The 21,504-nt window shown below is 42.9% G+C and overlaps 2 protein-coding genes across 9 annotated transcripts in view; one reads left to right on the forward strand and one right to left on the reverse strand.

The window, feature by feature from the left end:
* The window catches only part of ADPRM (ADP-ribose/CDP-alcohol diphosphatase, manganese dependent), a 339,223-nt gene that overhangs the window by 303,366 nt on the left and 14,353 nt on the right, over positions 1–21,504 (reverse strand). The window lies entirely within an intron of this gene.
* Positions 6,810–21,030, forward strand: TMEM220 (transmembrane protein 220). 2 transcript variants are annotated; one of them, XR_009698358.1, is made up of 7 exons: positions 6,810–7,175; positions 7,874–7,903; positions 9,830–9,890; positions 11,780–11,903; positions 13,216–13,275; positions 19,671–19,891; positions 20,515–21,030. XR_009698358.1 is itself a non-coding variant. In XM_061175742.1 (6 exons), the coding sequence occupies exons 1-6, from the start codon at positions 6,810–6,812 to the stop codon at positions 19,804–19,806; spliced, it is 777 nt and encodes a 258-aa protein (XP_061031725.1). In that variant the 3' UTR covers positions 19,807–21,030. The 2 variants fall into 2 exon arrangements, 1 of the variants encoding a protein (XP_061031725.1); XM_061175742.1 differs by having other exon boundaries at positions 19,671–21,030.

Here is a 21,504-nt window from a genome sequence, read left to right on the forward strand (position 1 = left end):
CTTCCTGCTGATTGCAATGATTATTTTAATAAAGGAAATTATCCTTTAATGAATTTCTAGTTAGGATGTTAAGAATCCACTCATCATCTGAAGCAGACTGGGTCTGAGTCATGGCTGTGAAGAGCCTTGTCTGTGAAATCAGAAAGCTCTGGTTTCCACGTTCAGCTCCAGCTGTTCTAACTGGGAGCCCTCAGGTCAGTTACCGAGCCACACTGGGCCCTACTTCTCACATCTGAACACTGGAAATAAAAATATCTAAAGGAAGTGAGATGCTTCCTAGGATTAGAGCCGTGTGTTCACTCCTGTGCTCACTCATGTACAGTAGTAGTTAACGAGTGCCTGCTATTCTGACTTCGCTAAGCGCTGGGAAAACGACAGGAAACAAAAACAGGCCCAGACCTCATGGTGCTTTCAGTCTGGTGGGCAACACAGATACCAAACAACTAACTGCGTAATTAATTGTTTAAGTGCCACTGTTATCGGTGCTGCAGGGGGAGCTGTGACAGTTGCTGAGGGCACGTGACAGGGTCGCTCAAGGCGCTGAGAGTGGTGTACGAGCCAGAGAGAGGCGGGCAGCGGGGAGCCTTCCAGGCGGGAACTGCCCACTGGAGGAGCCGAGGAAGGCTGTGTGCAGGAGGTGCTGCGCGTGGCAGGGGTGGGGAAGGAGGGGGACGGGGCGTGCATGGAGGCCGACAGGCCGCGCTTCGTGGTCCGTGTTCCAAGTGTAGGGCTTTACCCTCAGAGCCATCGGCAGCCAGGGCGGCGGGGCTGTCGGCGTCACACAAGACTGTTCACTGTTGCATCCCTCATGCTCAGAGCTGCCTGCGTCAATTTGAGGAAGGGATGGGGAGGCGGGCCTGCAAGCAGAAGTTTGAGAGGCGTCTTATGCGGAGCCCGAGTGCGAGGAAGCTCAGAGCCTGCTGGGGCTGCTCGGGGGCTGAAGCAGCAGAAACACATCTTCTCCCAGTCCTGGAGATGGGAGTCCAAGATGGAGGTGCCACCAGGGTTGGTCTCTGGGAGGTCTCTCTTCCTGGCTCGTAGGCGGCAGCTTTCCGCCCTGTCCTCACACGGCCACTGTGACCACTGTGCGTGCACAGAGAGAGCGAGATCTCTGACATCTCTTCCTCTTCTTAAAGGGACCCCAGTCCCATGAGATTAGGGCCCCACCCTTATGACTCTATTTATGACCTCATTTAACCGTAACGATCTCCTTAAAAGCCGTTTCTCCCAAGGCAGTCACACTGGGGGTTAGAGCTTCAATACATGAAGGGCGGGGGGCAATTCAGTCCACAGCAGGGTGGGTGCTGGGAAACCAGTCAGGAGGTTAGGGCAGAAATGCCATCGGCCTGGACTAGCTGTTGGCAATGAAGGTGAAGGGACCCTGGGCAGAAGAGTCTACCAGAACCAGTGGTGGACCAAATGAGGAGGGAGGGGAAGGAAGGTGTCAAGGGTAACTCCTAGGCTCCTGTGAGTGCAGTGAGCTGAATGGTGGCCCCCAAAAAGGCCCATCCACGTCCCACCCCCTGGAGTCTGTGGATGTGACTTTTTAGAAAAAGGGTCCTGCAGATATAACTGATGATCTCGAGATGAGAGGATCCTGCGTTCCCCAGGTGAGCCCAAGTCCAAGGACAAGTCTCCTTATAAGAGACAGAGGGGAGAAGACAGACACCGAGGAGGCAAGGTGAAGGGGCAGAGCCTGGAGTAACGCAGCCACAAGGGGCCCCCAAAGCTGGAAGAGGCAAGAAAGGACACACTCCCTGCTGACACTCGACTTTGAACGTCTCATCTCCAGAACTGTGAGAGAATAAATGTCTGTGGTGTTAAGCCACCAGTTTGGTGATCATTTGCTAAGGCAGCTGTATGCAAGAAACGCAAAGAGTCACTGAAAAGGGGACGATGCCACTCATGGAGGGAGGGAAGCCTGAGGGGCGGGCCCTGTGTGATAGAGGAAGACGATGAGTTTAGGGTCAGAAATGCACAATTTGTGGTGACTGTAAGATGTTGAAAGGGCAGCAGCCAGGCTCACAGTAAATACTCAATAATTGATAGCTATTGTCATTATTATTGACTTTTGGAACGCTCCGATATTAGAAGTGATGGCTCTCTTTAAGCATATCTGATTTTCCTGGAATCCTGGGATGGCAAACAGTTTGAAGCTCTGCCAGGACACAGCAAAGCTCAGCTCCAGGTCAGCAACACCCCTGCTGGGACCCACGTTATTTCCTGGTACAAAGTTCTGTTTGTACCTCTTCACCTCAGGCTGATACCAACATCACACCCACCCAGAAAGGCTACATCACAGCCATGCAGGCGGAGCCGAGGGGAGCACGGCCGGCCCACTGTGCCCTCCTCCCGGCAGAGTTGTTGGAAGCAGAAGCCCGCCACCTTGTGGACACCCACAGTTCTCAGCCTGGTCCAAACTCAGAGAGTCAGGATTGGAGAAGAAGGGGGCTGCAAAGACACTCACCTTTTCCTACCTCCGAATACAGCTTCATCTAATCAGCCTCTAAAAGTCAAGGTTTGGGTGGAAAATCCCTCTGGTCTTGAAAATAGCTAAGAGATAAGCAAGCTGGCATCAAAGCAGGCCCTGAAGGACTGCCCCTCCAGCCTGTGTCTATGGATGACCCCTTAAGGCCTCCCTCTCCCAGCTCTGGTTAGGAGCAGCTACTCAGTGAAATGCTTCTCTCTCGCAGGTGGGAGAGCTTTGGGCCTACCTTGCTCGCTGCTTCCAGAAACCCATAGGAGGCCTCTCCGTGGACTTGGAGAAGCCCAATTCTGACTCGCAGGTCAGAGAGCTGGGGTCTTTCTCAACCAGTGTATTTAAAAGCTAGTCTATGCCTCAGTTTCTTCATCCATTCAATGGGGGTAATAATAGTATCTACCTAATTGATCTGTTGTGGACATGAAATGAGTTAATCTAGACAAAGCACTTAGACTATTGCCTAACCCAGCAGGCCCAATACCTGTTAACTAGTACACACCCCCCGCCCCCATCAAACCCAACTTTCAGCAATATTCTTACAACGCCTCAGGGCATCCCCACTCACTGTTGGATGCCACTGGCATCCAGGTGTGCCAGGTACTGTGGGAGGGGAATAAAAATAGGTAAGGTATAGTCCTTTTCTCCTGCCGTTTGTGGGATAGTCCAGGAGTGTGGACAACACACGTACACATGTAACAATCAGTGCAAGGGAAAAACTAAGAAGTGCTACAAAAGCAAGAAAAGCCAAGCGTAAAAAGAAGCAGGAGAGGAGGACTCTCATCCCCACATGGGGAGATAAACTACTAACAAGCGCTGACCTTCCAGGGAAACCGCACGGAGCAAGGGCAACAGGGAGGAGGGGTCCCTACATGGGCAGGTGCCAAGATGAGGCCACCTCCTCCTGCAGCCAGTTCTCAGCCATGAGGCCCAAACTCTTAACTATGTCCCCGCACACAGCCCTGTGGTTCTACCCCAACAAGGTGGCTCATCCGTGCTGCATCGCGTCTTTCCTGGTCTCCTGCAGGGACCTCAGAGCCAAGCCCCCTGCTGCTCTGGGCTCTCCCAACACTCAGGATAAGCCAACCTCCTGAGGCGGCACCTCTCCAGCCTCCTCTGTGTCCACCCATGCCCATGCCGGCCCTGGAGAGCTCAGGGCCAGCATCACCGCATTCACCCCTTCATCTTTCAGGCCACGCCCAAAAGTCACCTCCCCAGACAGTTTCTCGAAGCCCCTGATAGAGGTCCGATTCCCCTCGTTGACACATCTCCCCGAGCGGCCCTGGCTTTTCCTTCACAGCTCGAACTGCTGGGACCACCTGACTGTTTGGGTGATTCCTGTGAGGTCTGTAAGCTCCACAGAGCAAGGCCTGTATCTCTTCTGTTCACGGTCACATAATCAGTTATCAGCTCAGTGCCTGAACGTAGTAAGGCCTGTATAAATGTTCAGTGAACAGATGAAATAAATGACTCAATGAGTGCTTCACTCATTGAGGGACACGGTGATGAAGGGAAACACACATGGAGGGTGCCCTGAACCAGTACACATTCTCCTACTGGAGGTGTAAGGGGACGGCCAGGATTTCGAGGAACGTTGTTTGAGCCAGGTATCTTTCAGTGTCAATCGATATGAGTAAACTCAGGGCTTTCATGATATGGTCTACGTTTTGCTAACAGGAGAAACCTGAGTCCTTCACGGAGACCAGATGGGTTTGGCAGAAGCAAATCAATCCCTGCCCTGGTGAGGTGCGTGTCTGAGTTCAGAGCAGCCAGTACAGCCCAGGCAGAGTCCCTCTGCTGTCCTATTCCAAACCCCTCCCCACCCCAGCTCCTCCCCATCACAGAACCAGCAGCCTATGAGAGGGGGAACCTTGCTGAGCCGGGGGGTGGATGGGCAACATCGGGCACGGGGCGGGACTCTCATTCCAGCACCCCTGTCCCCAAACGCATCGCCCGGTGGCCATCACCAACGCCCACGCTCAAGCAAGCACCTCTAGTTCCAAGTGCTCAGAGGACAGACGTCCGCTTGCCGCCCAGGCACTGGCGGGTTCTGGTGGAGAAGCGAGTCCCCCTTGCCGGGCGCCAGTGGCTCTGACTGCTCTCATGACGCTGCCACCGACCTGGCAGCCCGGGAGCAGCCTGGCAGGATGAAGGTCCCGCGTGCCGCCCTTTTGGCAGGGGGAGGCCAGCGTCGACAGGCCCCCGCTCCCTTCCAAACCTCCTCATCCCTGCAGCGTGTGACGCCGCAGTTAAAAAGGGAAATGGAGTGACTTCTCAAGCAGAGCTCTCTGCGATACTGGATTCACTTAAACTTATTTCTCATGACTTTTCAGGCTGAGCCTATGTTTGCAAAATCTGGACAATCATGCAGCGGGAGGATTTAGAGGATTTCGAACATCGGCTTAGCTACTGAATCGTGATTTTACAAGTCATCATTCTATGTTGTGAGTGACAAAAACCCGACTCACACAGGCTTGTGTGTGAGGAAGGGACTGAGATGGCTCACAAAGCCGAAGGGTGGTGAGGCCGTGCCCAGCGGTCGGTGGGGCTGGACCCAGAGCCTCACTCACGCGATGTTACCAGGTTCCTGCCTTCTTTCTCTCTGAGCTCTGCTTCCTCTACCTGAGCTCACCCTCAGAAAAGCCTTCTCCTGGCAGCTCCAGCTTACATGCTACCAGTTCAACACCCTCAGCAAAAAGAAAGCTTCTCTTTAATGGTCCAGCTAAGGTTACCGGATTTAGCAAATATTTAGGACACACTTATACTAAAAAATTATTCCTTGTTGATCTGAAGTTCAAATGTAACTAGGCATCCTGTATTTTATCTGGCAACCCTCCCTCCAGCACAGGACTGAATCTGGGCAACCTGCATCACATGCCATCCCAGACCCAATCGCTGTGGTCAGGGGGATGGGCTACGCCAACCGGCAGGCCACGGTCACCTGCCCATCTCTGGAAAGGCGCCAGCACGCCAGCCCTCCTGGTATACATGCCCTGACAGTGGGAGCAGGGTCCTTCCCCAGTAACTGGGATGGTGATCCTATAAGAAGGGGAATGAACCCTGCGCCAGCAGAAACAACACATGTCCACACAGTGACCACGAATGCCCCAGACAACACTGAAAAATATAAACTGCAGGGTAGTTGTACAGCACACAACAGTTTACAAAGCATTTTCATACCACTCTCTCCTTGCCACCCACACCTCCGTTTGGTTGGCAATGATCACTTCCTGTATTACTTTGCTAGAACTGCCATAACAAAGTACCACAGACTGGGGGACTGAAGCAACAAACACCTATTTTCTGACCATAATTCCGGAGGCTGGGAGGGCAAGATCAGGGCATCAGCAGGGTTGGTGTCTCCTGAGGCCTCTCTCCTCGGCTTGCAGACGGTGGTCTTCTCACTGTGTCCTCACGTGGTCTTTCCTCTGTATACGTCTGTGTGTAAATCTCTTCTCGGACACCAGTCATATTGGATAAGGGCCCACCCATATGACCTCATTTTAACTTAATTATCTCTTTAAAGACCCCATTTCCAAACTTTCCCGGAGAGCGTACAGCAAGTCCCTTTCATGGTCCCTGCACCAAGCACGGGGCCAGGCATCCAGCAGACAACGTTCCTGAAATAAGCATTATTTGAAAGGAATGAAACAGAGAAAGAAAAAAAAAAAAATTCCTAAAGAGTTTTAGGAGATTTTAGCGGAAAGGAGAGGAGCACCGGAGAACAGGCTCGTGATGTGAAGTGATAAAGACTCTTTAGAACAGCAAAAATGATGAGGCCTATGGATGTGTAAATGAGCCCCGGGAGGAACTAATCAGAAGGGTAAATTACAAAACAGAAAAAGACCGTAAAACAAGCGAGGAGAGAAAAGGGAATATTTCAAGTGTCTTTGGTTCATAAGAAATTCATGAGCAACGCGTGTGGAGAATTTGTTGGTTTTGGTGGTGGGAAAGAATTGTAAATATGTATAATATGTAAATACCTCTGATAATAAAAGCCCATGAAGATAAACGAGGCTGTCTTAAGAAAAGCTGTGAGCTGTATGAGATGCTAATGTAACTGTCGTCACTCTAAGAAATTACCATAATGCTTACAGGGCTTTGAAAGTTTCTGAGCTTTGGAAAGAAATGCATAAACACTAACCAGAAAGCGCGCACGTGTACGCATACACACGCATACACACACACACACACACACAACACGCCTCTATTTTTCTTTCCTTCTTTCTTCCCTCCCTCCCTCCCCTTTAATTTCCTCTAATTTTTTTTAAATGTGAAGAAGGCAGCTTTAGTGAAAACTGGCATTGGAGTTGCACCTCTCTGGGTTCAAATGCGACTTCCTGCCCCCAAGGACGATCTGTGCGACGCTGACCCAGCCTCCCAAGCGCTCTGTGACTCACTCTCCGAGTCTGAGAAATGGGCAGATACCTACGGCTCTCTACGTTTGAGGAGGAGCGAATGGGGCCCCACAGAAAGGCCCGACCGGCGCCCCTCCCACCCGGGCGCGCGCCGGCCAGTGGCCCCGGGACCGGACGACCGAGGGCCTTCCGGGGAGTGGGCCGGGCGGAAGGAGGGGCCGCGGCGGGGACCGCGCCGCCCGACCATGGCGCCTGCGGCCGGGCGCGGGGCGCCGGGCCTGTGGCGCGCCTGCAACTGGCTCATGGGCGCCTTCTTCGCGCTGGCGGCCTTCGTGCAGGTCAGCGCCCCAGGCCGGGCGGCGGGCGGCGGGCGGCGGGACCCCGGGCTCCGAGCTCCGCCCCAGGCCCCGTGCGGTGTAGGCCGAGCGGCCGGCGGGGTCGCAGGAGCCGGCCCTGTACGGGGAGGGCTGGAGTCAGGGTTGGTGATACGGGAACCCGCACTCCGGCTCCAGCTGAGACAGGTGTGATCATATGGTCGCGTTTGCTCACATGCTGGAAGGAACTGGTTCGGCGCGTGTCCCTTTGCAGGGACCTGAGCAGAAGCGGCCCTGGCACCTTTCTAAAAAGGCAGCCTGGGGGCGAGGCTGAGCTCACGGCCTAGGAGAGGAAGCAGAGCAAAACCCTTGGCAGCTAATTATCCCGCCAAGCCTGCTTGGGGCCCCTTTGTGATAGCTTTCCTCACTCCTTGAGACTGGAGGGCCTTTAAGATACCCATTCTGGGCTTGGCTCGCCCTTTGCGGGGCCCCCTGTGCCCTTCTTTACAAAGAGGTAGGTGTGGCTGTGTGTTCAAACCAGGCGCTGGGTTCAGCCGGAAGCCCCTTCCTCACCACCATCGGCTACACTGTGTCTTACTCCTCCTTGCATCCTCGGTCCCTACTGCAGCGTTTAGAAAATGACCGAAATGAATAAAGAGCAGACCAAATACTGGAATGGAACACGACAGCATGTCGCTAATGCTGATGTTTTGGCATTCCAGGTGAATGATCCAGATGCAGAAGTGTGGATGGTGAGTAGGAGCTGCCTTCCCACGTCTGAAAGAATTGGGGAACTGCGTGAAACACGCAGGTTCATCTGTTTGCCCTCCTCCCTGCTTCGTCTACTTAAAAACTTAGAAATCAAATCCTTAGTAAGTGCTTTTTCCTAAAATATGAGAAGGATCAGATTGAGGAGTCAGAATTTTCCAGAGATATAGGTGCCTTTCAGCAGTATTCCCTTTGAATAAAATGGGCCAACTGAGGACACTTTTCTGAAGACACAGAGTAGACCTCTCAAGGTTAAGTGAACCAGTCCTCATGAATTTCTACCCAGAAACTCCAACAAACATTTGACAAGAAAATGGCAGGCTTGAGGTATGTGGTTCTGCTAATTCAGTGAGTTACATTCATAAAAAGTAATTAAAGCCCATAAAACCTACAGTATACATTGAACCAATGCTCTGATTGAACCATTTAGAGGAGGGGAAGTTCATTCCACACATTTTTGGAAATATCTAAATTTCGGTTCTTTCAAATACAGATATACAATACTGTACAATATCACCGATGAGATGATTTTAGGCTTTGGAATAATGTTGACTGTGTATAGAGTAACAACAAGTGAAAGCATTTGGAATTATATTATATATAATGTAATATACATTATATATATATGGTTATAAATATAACCACATTCTGATATTCTTACTATCCAGACTCACATGCCCCTGCCTCTTCCTCAGCACCATGATCCATATCCTTAGTTCCAAATGTTATTTCTCCTGCAGTTCCAAACATCCAGCTTAATGCTGAATTTCCAAACGACTGCTAGATCTGTCCACCTGTATGTCACAGTGGCTCCTCAGATACACACAAGGTCCTACCCAGCATCTTTCCCTCCAATGCCCACTCTTCCTTCTGACTCACCATTTCTCTTATCAGCAGTCATTCTGAGTCATCCTTGCTCAAAACCTCAGCCATCTCTAACATCTCTGTTTCTTACCATTGTCTTTGAGATCCCCTCAGAAAACAAAGAACAAAAGCAATTCAAAACAATGTAGGTCTAATTGCTTATCCTGTTTTCATAGTGACAGCAAATCACTTAAAATGTTCAGCTCTGACAACTTCCTTATAAACTAAAGGTTTCTAACTAAGCATCACAGTTGATGTTAAGCAGCTACATTTCTGGGGAGGCCCCATGCTTCTTATAAACTTACCACCCCCTACTTGCCCTCTGCCCACACCACACAAGCAATAGGTTTTTCCAGAGTCTGCCTGCTTGCCGTGAATGAGGCTTGAAAATAGGGCCTCTTCAGGGCCAGCCTTCCCAACTCCAAACCAACTTACAACAGTTTCCAAAATGAAGAGCCTGATCTTATTGGGCACATCTGGTCCGTACACTGTTAGTAAACTTTATGTGGTCTCACTCGCAGAGATGGAATATGGGGCTGGATGGTCCATGGAGCTAGACCCAGCAGGGCCGTGTGGCTAATTATGGCTGCTCCTGCCCTGCTTTTCTAAGAGCATTTTTTGAAAAGTAGGGAAAGGCCATTTAGGCATGGATGTTGCTTGGGAGAGATTAGGAGGTCACTGTGTCTTGAGACCAAAACTCTGCTCAATGCTAGAGCTTGAAGATGAAGAAGTCTTTCCTGGAATAGCCTACAGTCTAGGAGGAAGGCATATAGAATTACAACCTGACATGGTAAATGCCATAAAGCAGAGGTCACCACTTCCTCAGCTGCTACTGAAAGCTAGAGGTAAGTCACGGAGTGTGGTGGCCACTGCTGTCATCTTTCTTTACTCCCTACACACCTCTGAACATCTCCTATACTGGGCATCCTTCTTTTTTTTTTTTTTTCTTCTCTTTTTGGGCATCCTTTTTTTTTTTTTAATTTTTTTTTTTCCTCTTTTTGGGCATCCTTCTTAACCCATATAATTTCCTCTTTTTCTGCTAACAGGTTGTGTATACAATTCCTGCCGGTCTGACCCTGCTTGTTGGACTTAACCCTCTTGTCACAGGTATGAACCTTGGATTCTGAATGGAGATACAGCAAATCTGATTTCCTTTCAATGACGAGAGTCTATCTGCCAACCCCCAGGAGAAAACTGGAGCTCTCCATGTCTTTCTTCTCCCTTCTGATCATAAGAGGAGGTGAATTCTAATCTAGATCGTCCTCACCCATCTTCAGGAAAACTTGATAAGGACGTGCCATACTAAGACAGTCTTTATCAATTTGGTACCCAGGATCTCATACTGATGTGGTACAGTAGTTATGCCGTTTAGCCCCTGAGAGAGAAGGGCTTCAGTCACTGCGTTGATTTCTTAAGCCACCAAGCTAATGGAAGATGGGCAACAATCAAACTGCTAACCTTGTCTCCATACTTAGTGGTGATCATTGTCTATTATGTACTTACTCTATACAATTCTTCTCCCAGTACCACTCCCATTCATCATTTTCTGATTTTGAATTCATTCAACGCCTATGTATCTGAACTGCTACTTTTGTAGAGAAACTGTCTATAATGTCTATAACAAATCTTTAGATTTTTCACTGATACATGTTGCTCTCCCTAATCTCCTTATGTACCATCACAGTAACTCCAGCAATTTCTTGCACACTTTTATATATGTTTCCTCCATCTAGGCTGTAAGCCCCTTGAAAGGATCATGTCTAACCCATCTTTGCCCAAGTCTAGCTTAAACATGGCCAGGAATATGGCAGGTACCTAATGTTTGTTGAGTCAGTGAATGGCTCTAACACAGAGGCTTTATCATATATTTGTTTTGTAACCTGCTCCTTGGATTCCTTACATGTATATCCCAGGTGAGTATATACATAAAAAATTCACTTAAAATAGCGGTTTGTATTGCCCACAGGCCACCTACCTCAATTAGGGGCAAAACGTAGCTGCTTCACCTTTTATGGCCCTAAAAACTCAGTAAACCTTAGTTGGACAGTTTCATTCTATGAAAGTGTCTTAGAGCAGAAAAAAAAATTTTTTTTACATTGTTTACTAACATTCTCTTATTAATGGGGAATATTAGTCCGGCAGGTTATTTGTCACTTTCTTTAAATCAGCTTCTACTAGTGGGGCTTGAAAATTCTCAGGGCCTTAGAATAAAGACGGATGATTCCCACCTGGGTGGGGAAAACTCCCATCCCCCAGATGCTCGGGCTCCTTGTACAAGGCCCCTAGATCTCTGTTTACATCTTCAAGGTATATCAGTTAGGACTCCATTAGTTGCAAGCAAGGAAAAAACTCAACTCAAGCGGCCTATAAGATGAAGGGAGATGTACTGGGATCCTTTACTGAAAAGTCTGGGATGGTGCTGGCTTCAGGCACTGGTGACGGCTCAGAACTTAAATTTGTCTGCAGTCTTAGTTCCACATCTACTGCACTTCAGCCCTGGGCTCCACGTGGTAGCCCTGCCACACAAAGGTCACAGCTTCACCACGCTGGGTCCAATAGAATCTAGAAGCCACTTCCCTGATAGCTCCACAAAAGCTCAGAATGGAGTTGTTGGCCCTGATTCATTATCTGTTCATCCTGAGACAAATCACTGTCACTGAGGGGATGGAATACATTGATTGACCTCGCTAAGGTCCAGTTGTCTGGGACACATAGACCAGGAGTGTGGGAAGGGTGGATCCCCAGAAAAAATAAGAGTCGTCATCATAGGAAGGGGAGATGCTGGACAATCAAAATAATAAATGTCCACTTAAGTTTATAAATACTGTTTTAACCTCTGTTTTAACCTTTTGATTTGAGAGCAAATCAAAACAAAAAAACCCCAGCCTTTTCTGAATGCTTTACTTGAAGGCAGATTATGGCAAAGCAATACAAAGAGATCATTTTTCTCTGAGATGTGATTCCACGATTAACAGCACCAGGATATCTGTTTTTAGGTAACTTTATTTGGAAGAGTATCTCTGCAATACACATATTCTTCTGTATCGTGTGGGCTGTTGGCTTGGCATACAACCTCTTGCTTCATACAAAACAGAACATCTTACATGAGGAAGAAGGCAGGTGAGCAGTGATTTTTTTGCTCTTTGGAAGGGGTGGGGAAGAACTGAGAAATCTGTTCCTTTACACCTTATCTGTGCATGATGATGATTTAATTCCCCCAACACCATAAGGAGCAGGGAAGCTATTATCTCCTTTATAAGCTGAAGAAACTGAGGAAATGATAGAGCCAGGATTAAAGCCAGCACTGCCTACCAAACCTGTGATCACTACTACACGTTGCATTATATTATCGTCAGGCAGTTGGACCCTGACCCCCTTGTAACGAGCAAGGATTGCATACAGTAACATTCAGTCAAGTCTAATGAGGTGAAAACTCCATCAGCCTTCGGATTCAGTCCTGGTTCAAGCCAGAATCTTATTTACAAGTGTGATCAGCCCCATCAGAGGTCAACCTCTGCCAGCCTTGCCCTTATATATCTTATGTCCTCTCCTCCTTTTGTCACTACCATTGGCTCTTGTTTGATCACCTCTTCCTTTGCTTCCTCCCACCCTTGACTCCCTGGTCTCACGAATAGCCCCCCTCCTTTCCTTTCTATCCCACTGGTAACATCTGCCAACACCAAAATTGAGAGACCTGTAGCTTAAGTCCTACTGGTGAGGTGCTGCTACATTATAGGCCCTAATCTTTGGAAAACTAGATCAGGTTGGGTCAGTTGATGGGAATGTAGACCAAATGGTTTGAATCACCTCCACCAACCTGAAGCCCATGAGGCGCAGTGAAATCAAAGTGGGGGCTTCCGGTGGTATTTGGCCAAATACGATTATTTTCTACGCTATGTAAAAGATACAACCTTTTAACACATATTTCTAGAAGCATATACCCACCCCAAAATCATTAGACTCATACTACAAGTCATTCCACTCCACTAAGACGTGACTCAATCTCCTGCAATCTGTGCTTAAATTACTGATTTGAGCTCAACCTGCCTAACAGTGACCCCTCTAAAACAATGTGAAAAGAGTGCCTCATCAAATCTGGGATTGTCTTCTTGGTTGTGGTATTCCTCCCCGTGACATGAAGTAGGTGATTTATATATGTTTTTATTTGTTTTTTGTTGTTGTTTCTCTTTTCACCTATAAATTGGGGAACAGTCATGAAGTTCATATCTGCCTCATAAGATGAAATTTATTTTCATATAGGGCTCTAAAAGGTCTGGAAAAAGTAATTTATGAGTCATGGTTAGACTTGAAAATATTTTGTAGATGCTATATATCTTGGAGGAAGTCATCAGACAGTCAGCAGAATCAAGTGTCAGGGAGAAAATGACCCTTCGCAGCCACTTCAAAGTATGAAATCTATGCTGTTTTACAGGGAGCTCTTTGGTCTGGTGATTATCACAGCGTGGCTGACCCTGTGCCACAGTGCATCAAAGTAAGTTTTCAGCTTGGCTGTTAAAATCGGATGCATTTAAGGTTGGTCAGATCAGGTAGGTAAGTGAGAATATTGACACAATTGTAAACAGGAATCTTTTGAGAGAAATCTTTCCTTTTCGCAAGGGAAGCTAACAAGAGTCGGTTCAGTGTTTCATGATCATTCATACTTTATGAATACCACAGTTTCCTGTGTCATCACAGGTAGTTGCCAGTCTATTCTCCAGAGAGAAGGAAAGTGATCTCAAAAGGATGCTTGGATATTTAGGGAAAAGTGAATAGCAAAATATAAAACTGTGGGTACATGTAAGTGAATATTAACTTTATAAAACAACAATAGAAAAATAAAAAATACATGACAACTGTAGCATATAAGTTGGAAGGGGATAAATGGAGCTAAAGTGTTCTAAGGTCCTTGAATTATCTGGGAAGGGTAAAAGTATCAATTTATATTAGATTTTGATAAGTCAAGAATTCATGTGGTAATCCTTAGGGTAACCACTGAAAGAAAAGGAGTACAGAAGGCAGGAAAGGAGAAGAGAAAAAGAACAGATGGGGAAAATAAGAAGCAGATGTTAAGACAGAGAATTAAACTCAAATATATGAGAAACTACATTAAATGTAATTGTTCCAAATATTCCAATAAAGATTTTCAAAATGGATAAAAGATTAAAAACTAAACACTGCTTACAAAAGAGAACACAAATATACAGAAACAGAAAGACTGAAAGTCAAAAGATAGAAAAAACATACTATACAAACACCAACAAAACAGAAGCCAGTATAGATACTTTAATTTTAAAAAGTAGATTTTAAGGTCAGCATTAGAAAAAAGGAGGACTTTTTGGTAATTAAAAAAAATTCTGCTTTAATTTTTTATTTTGAAATATTCAAACACATTCAAAAGCAGAGAGACTAATATCATGAATCAGATGTACTCATCACCCAGCTCCAACAACTATCATTACATATCCAATCTTGTATCATCTATCACTGTCCTGATTATTTTGAAATAAATCTCAAACATCATATTGTTTTATGTTTTATATATTTCAGTATGTATCTCTAAAAGATAAGCACTTAAAAAATAACCACTCTACCATCATCACACACACAAAATAAAACAGTAATTCCTCAGTATTATGAGTTTTCCAGCCAATGTTTATATTTTCACAATTGTATTATAAATGCTTGTTCCTCTGTGCTTCATATTTCCTATAAATTGGTGGTAAGATCTAGAAGCTTGGCCAGATTCTGGTTGTCTTCTTCTTCTCCTCCTTCTCCTTCTTCTTATCATCATCATCACTAAGCAAGACTACTTCATGGGTGGTGTTATGTACTTCCATCATAATGTGCATAACCTAGCTGTTTCTCTGTAATGTTAATATAAAATCTTTGATGATCACTGCCTAAATCCACTAACTCATTTGAGTTGCAAAATGGTCATAATCTAATTATACCATTCCTTGATTATTATCTGGAAAACTTCCACTTATCAATTCTTGGACTACTCAGACACAGATCATAAGAGGAAAAGGAGCTGACTCTCTTAATTTACCAGTTTTCAGAATAATGAGTTTTTCTTGCCTGGGCACCTTCCAAAAGTGACCAATGAGTTTTGTTTAAGAGTACCATTATAAAGTCATGGATTTCAACATATTTGATGTTTTTCAGTCCATGGCAGTTGCTTAAACTGTCCCATCTTTGACCAGGGGCGCTTATTCAGGTTGGCACCAGAACTCTGTTTGACACGACCCTAGTAAACTTTGATTGCTTCCTTGCTTTCTGGTATGACAAAATGTTCCAAGCTAAGGTTGTACATTTTATGCCCCAGACCTGGGAATCAACCATTTTTCCAAAAAGCCCTCATTACTTTCAGTAGGTAATAATGGTATTTAGAGGTCACATTCTGGGCACAAATAGTGCTCACTGCCAGTGGGTTGAGTTGGGTTCTTTTAGTGGGCAGAACTAGGAAAATTCACATATATGTGCATAGGTATGTATACATATGTATGTGTGTCATAAATATATATGTATATATATGTGTGTGTATTACATATATAAAGATATATATATATATTTTTTTTTTTTACATATATAGTTAAAGATAAAATCCCTTATGAGTTCATATCGATCCTAGAATTCAAATTCAGGAGCACAAGTTTTCATCTGACCTTATGAGCAATCTTAAATCTATATTTACTTTTAATCATGTCAAAAAATCTCTAGTCTCAGTGACCTCAACATAACTCATCTGACTCATCCCACAATACAAACACAATCTCAGAATAACAATATAATTACTGAAAATAGGTATTTTGTGTTGCTGTTTCTAGGGAACATCTCTCTAAGGGATGTACATTCAAATTACTTGGAATAGTTACTCTGTGTGCTAATCCCACCAAGTGAATAGACAGTTAAGTTCATTTATTTCATTTTACTTTCAATTTCTAGGGATACTTTATTAAAAATATATTAATTTTGTTTTTTTTTCAACTTTATGGTTTATCCTTCCATGGTTTCTTTTTTTTTTTTTAAAGTATTTATTTATTTATTTATTTATTTATGGCTGTGTTGGGTCTTCCTTTCTGTGCGTGGGCTTTCTCTAGTTGTGGCAAGCGGGGGCCACTCTTCATCGCGGTGCGCGGGCCTCTCACTATCACGGCCTCTCTTGTTGCGGAGCACAGGCTCCAGACGCGCAGGGTCAGTAATTGTGGCTCACGGGCCCAGCTGCTCCGCGGCACGTGGGATCTTCCCAGACCAGGGCTCGAACCCGTGTCCCCTGCATTGGCAGGCAGATTCTCAACCACTGCGCCACCAGGGAAGCCCCCCATGGTTTCTTAATGGAGCAAATATGTACATTCATTGGTATTCCTGCTTGTCTTAGATAAGTGGTAGCACATTATACACAACTGTATTCTTGATTTCCCCTTACTACATCCTGGAGATCACCCTGTGGTATATAAAGACTTTCCTTATTCTGCTGATAGGTCCACAGTATATTCATCCAGTCCTCTACTGTTCAGGTTGTATCCAATCTTTTGCGATTCAAAATAGTGCCAACAAAGTGTATTGTCAAATTTTTGAATTTTTACTAATTGGATAGTTGAGAAATGGGTAGTTTTCATTTGTATTTCTCTTATTAGGAGCAAAGGTAAGCATATTTTCATATGATTAAGAGCCATTTGCATTTCTTTTTCTATAAATATTTGGTTCATCTCTGAGAGTATAGGTTTAACCAATTTCTAAGGTTGCTGGTCTTCTCTACTTTTAGAAGCTCTTTACATACTAGGGCTATTAACCCTCTGTCTGTGATATAAGCTGAAAAATTTATTTTGCAGTTTCTTATTGTCCTTTTACTTTGCTTATGCAAAGTACACTTTGCCATGAAAAAAAAAATTTTTTTTTAATGTGACCAAATTTATCGGTCCATTCCCTTATTGCTTCTGGATCTGGAGTCATAGTTAGGAAAACTTTCCTTCCTCTCAGGTTGTAAGTAACTTACCTAAGTTTTCTTCTAATACATGTATGGTTTCATTTTTACATTTAAATCTTTGACTGATTTAGAGTTTATCCTAGTGTAACAGCAAAAAGAACGGATCCAATATTATCTTTTTCCTTTTTGGCTCTCTGGTGATCTCAACACCACTTATTAAAAAGCATACATAACTAATAACATAGCCTCAAAATAGATAAAATAAAAATTGACGGAATGAAAAAGAAAAACTAAAAAATTTACAATCATTTTGGGAGACTTTAATACACTTCTTTCAGTTACTAATAGAACAAGAAGATTTAAAAAATCAATAAAGATATAGAAAATTTGAGCTACACAATAAGAAACTTGACCTAAAGGACATATATAGAATACCAGCACCAAGAATGGCAGAATTCACATTTTTTTTCAAGTAAACGTTGAATATTTGCAAAAAGACTTTATGTTGAGCCATGAAGTAAGTTCCAACAAATTTCAAAGAACTGAAATCTTATGGAGTATGTTCTTTGACCACAGTGCAATTAAGCTAGAAATCATTCACAAAAATAATAATCAGACAACCACTGTATGTTTGGAAATTAGGAAATATATTTCCAAATAACATTTGGAACACATCACAATGAAAATCAGAAAATATTTTGAACTGAATGATAAGGAGACAACTACATATTAAAATCTGTGGGATGTGGCTAAAAAGCATGCTTAGAGGGAAATTTTTAGCATTAAATACATATATTAAAACAAAACAAAACAAAACAAAAACTAGGCAGGCTGAAAGTCAATGAGCTAAGCTTCAAAGAAGTTAGGAACTCTCCAGTTCAAGAAGTTAGTAAAAGAACAGTAAATTAAGCCCAAAGAAACAAGAAAATAAATATAAAAGCAGAAACCAATGAAATGAAAAAATCAACATTAAAAAATAAAGGAGTAAGAGGGCCAAATATTCATTCTCTGAAATGATTAATAACACTGATAAACCCTGGCAAGACTAAAAAGGGAAAAATAATTAGAGTGAGAGCAAGGAAAGGAAGGCACAAATAACTAATCTCAGGGATGAAAAAGAGAAAGTTATTACCCATGTAACAGATACTGCAAAAATCGTAAGAGGATAGTATGAACAACTTTTTCCCAATAAATTTGAAAATGTAGATGAAATGGACAAATTCCTTTAAAGATACAATTTACCAGAACTGACACAAGAAGAAATACTCAGAACGGTCTCATAACTATTAAAGAAATTGAGTATATAATATAAATTTTTCCTAAAAGAAAACTCTAGACCAAATGGCATAACTGCAGAATTCTACCATTTAACATTTAAGGAAGGAATAATGCCAACCTTCAACAAACTCTTCCAGAGAACAGAAAAAGAAGAAACATTTTCCAGTTTATTTTATGAGGGCAGAAAAATCTGGACACCAAAAGTTGACAAGAACATTACCCACCCCCCACCAAAAAAAAAAAAAAAAAAGAAAGAAAAAAGAAATTACACAGCAATCTCACTCATGACCACAGATGGAAAAACCCTAAACAAAACATTAGCAAAAAACAAAAACAAAAACATTAGCAAATCAAGTCCTGCAATTCATGACCCAACCACCAAGTTGTGTTTATTCTAGGAATACAGTTAGTTTAACATTTAAAACCAACCAGTGTTTTTCACCACATTAACAGAATGAAAGAAGAAAATAAACTATCTTCTCAGTCTATACAAAAAGAGCATTTGATAAAATTCAACATCCATTCATGATAAAAGCTCATAAAAATTGATTTAGAAAGGAACTTACCCTGTTAAAGGGTATCTATACCACAGCATGATACTTAATGGTGAGCAGCTGAAAACTTTTCCTGAGATCAGGAATGAGAAGTAGCCACTGTTGCCACTTCTACTCAACACTGTTCTAGCTCTTGTCCTAGCCAGTACAATAAGGTGAGAAAAAGAAATAAAAGCCCCCAAGGATTGGAAAGGCAAAAGTAACATTTCCTTATTCACAGATGACAAAATCACATATGTAGAAAATTTCTAAAAATCTAAAAAGTTATTCAAATAAGTGAGTTTAGCATGATGGCTGGATACTAGGTCAATATACTAAAATCGACTGTATTTTTATCAGCAAGTAACAGAAAATGATAAAAACAAAAAGTTACCATTTATAGTATCAAAAAATCAACTCCCCAGGAATAAATCTAGCAGAGATATGCAAAATCTCTGCATACAAAACTATAAAAACTATAAAACATTATGGGAGAAATTAAAGACCTCAATATTAAAATAAAGAACACCTAAATAATTATCCTATGGCAGTATAAGACAAACCCATACTGGCAAAATAAATGAATGAAACAAAATAGAATCTAGAAACAGATCCATATATATATATATATATATATGTATATGGCCTTTACTTAGGACAATGGTGGCACTCCAGGGTAGCAAAGGAAGGCAATCTTTTCAATAAATAGTGCTGGAGCAATTGAATATCCATATGGAAAAAAGTGAAAACCCCTACACCTTAAAACTTCCATAAAAATCAATTCTAGGTGGATTATAGATCTAATGTGAAAAGCAAAACAATAAAACTTTTAGAGAAGATAATCTAGTATCCTTAAGACCTTGGGGAAGAAAAGTTTTCTTAAACAGGACACAAAAATCATTGCGTAAAGATCCATTTTAACATTGCTTCATCAATGACCTTCAACTGAGGTCACTGACACGCAGAATTATATTTCTTATATAATTCTTATATGAAATATAAGAATTATATTTCAATTTAAAAAATTAAAAAGACCGTACAAAAATGTAATGATGTGTTTTACTAAAATCAATCTTCATATTTGTTACCAAAGCAATTCATAATTTTTATTGGATTTTTATTTATAATAATTTTTGTGTGTCTTTATAGGAATCCAGTTGGTGGAAGAATTCAGTTGGCTATTGCTATCACAGTTGCTCTTTTCCCATTTATCTCATGGGTCTATGTATATATAAACAAGGAGATGCGGTCCTCCTGGCCAACTCACTGCAAGACAGTAATTTAAATGAAGAATCCTGTTCTTAAAATGAGAGTTTTCAATTTTTGTAAACATGATCGTAACGTGCCAGTTCCCTAGGAATTTATTTCAGGTAATTTGAGTTAATAATAGAGATGATTTTTTTAAAAAAAAATCCCAAGTTAGGCTGCCTACAACACAGGACTGGAAGGGACTAGTGAGAGGAGTCTGGCATTCTGGTGTGTCACAGTGTAGTAGAAAAGGCAAAACAAAAGTTAAGAAATATGAATTCTAACTCAGCTACGTCACTATCCATATGACTTGGGCAAATGTATAAACATTTGGATAATTGGATATCCCGTGGATAATTCTTTATCTATAAAATAGGGTTACTACCAGACCTCCTACTTATTTATATAGTTGCAAGGTTTATCAGCGAGATAATGTGACAGCATTCAAAATATAAAGAGCTGACAAAGGGCTGCAACTGATAACAGAGGGAAGCAGGGTTTGGATAATGATAGAAAGAGTTCAAGAGAGGGCTGTACCCCTGAACTAACCTCAGTATACTGAACTGGTACAGTGCCGTGAATTAAATGAGGACTCCAGATGAACCAAGTGAACAAGCATGTCTTGGAAAGAAAGTTAGCTAGAATAAAGGAATGTGGGACCAAAAAGAAGGAGAGAGAGAATATTAATTACATTTTAAATGAAAAATAAGACCAAAATCTATACACATATTTTTAATGTCAAAAGTAGCCCTGGTTTGGGGGCTTCCCTGGTGGCGCAGTGGTTGAGAATCTGCCTGCTAATGCAGGGGACACGGGTTCGAGCCCTGGTCTGGGAAGATCCCACATGCCGCGGAGCAACTAGGCCCGTGAGCCACAGCTGCTGAGCCTGCGCGTCTGGAGCCTGTGCTCCGCAACAAGAGAGGCCGCGATAGTGAGAGGCCCGCGCACCGCGATGAAGAGTGGTCCCCGCTCGCCGCAACTAGAGAAAGTCCTCGCACAGAAACGAAGACCCAACACAGCCAAAAATAAATAAATAAATAAATAAAAACATGTCAATTCATTAAAAAAAAAGTAGCCCTGGAGAGAAGACCATTTCAGAGCTGTACAGTCTGGTGGCCACTAGCTGCATGTTGTATTGAGCGCTTGAAATGTACACTGAAGAAATTTGAATTTTTTCATTTTTATTTAAAAACATCAATTCAGTTATGAGAAAACTTATAAGTGTGTTTGGAACACTTGTTTTAAGTATGTTTGGAACAACTTGGATATGTGAATCTACTTCTTCAACTGCAAATTTTATATCTAAATACGGACCAAGTATTTCCAATGAAAATTTAGTGTCCAAATGGACAGATTATAAGTATAAAACACACACTACATTTTACAGACGTAGTATAAAAAAGAATGTAAAGTATTTTTATATTGATTACATGTTAAAACAATATGTTAGATGTATTGGGGTAAATAAAATACATAATTAAAATTAATTTTATCTATTTCTATTTACTTTTTAAAATGTGACTGCTAAAATATTTCAAATTACTTATGTGGCTCACATTATATTTCTGTTGGTCAGTGCTGTCTTAGAGCATCTGGATGGCAACTCTTTTACATATGCTAGCATCAAACTCCATAGTGAAGACAGTTTCATGAGATTTAGGAAATATTTGACTCAAAAAGTATTAGAGTGAAAATGAGTCTGGTAGTTTGCCTATTTTTATAGCCTTTAATACGC

This window comes from Eubalaena glacialis, chromosome 19, assembly GCF_028564815.1.
Source record: "Eubalaena glacialis isolate mEubGla1 chromosome 19, mEubGla1.1.hap2.+ XY, whole genome shotgun sequence".
NCBI lineage: Eukaryota > Metazoa > Chordata > Mammalia > Artiodactyla > Balaenidae > Eubalaena > Eubalaena glacialis.

Coding starts and splice junctions, on each gene's coding strand:
- TMEM220 (XM_061175742.1), top strand. CDS start 6,810: ATGCGACTTCCTGCCCCCAAGGACGATCTGTGCGACGCTGACCCAGCC. Junction 7,176..7,873: donor CGCTGGCGGCCTTCGTGCAG/GTCAGCGCCCCA, acceptor TTGGCATTCCAG/GTGAATGATCCAGATGCAGA. Junction 11,904..13,215: donor TTACATGAGGAAGAAGGCAG/GTGAGCAGTGAT, acceptor GCTGTTTTACAG/GGAGCTCTTTGGTCTGGTGA.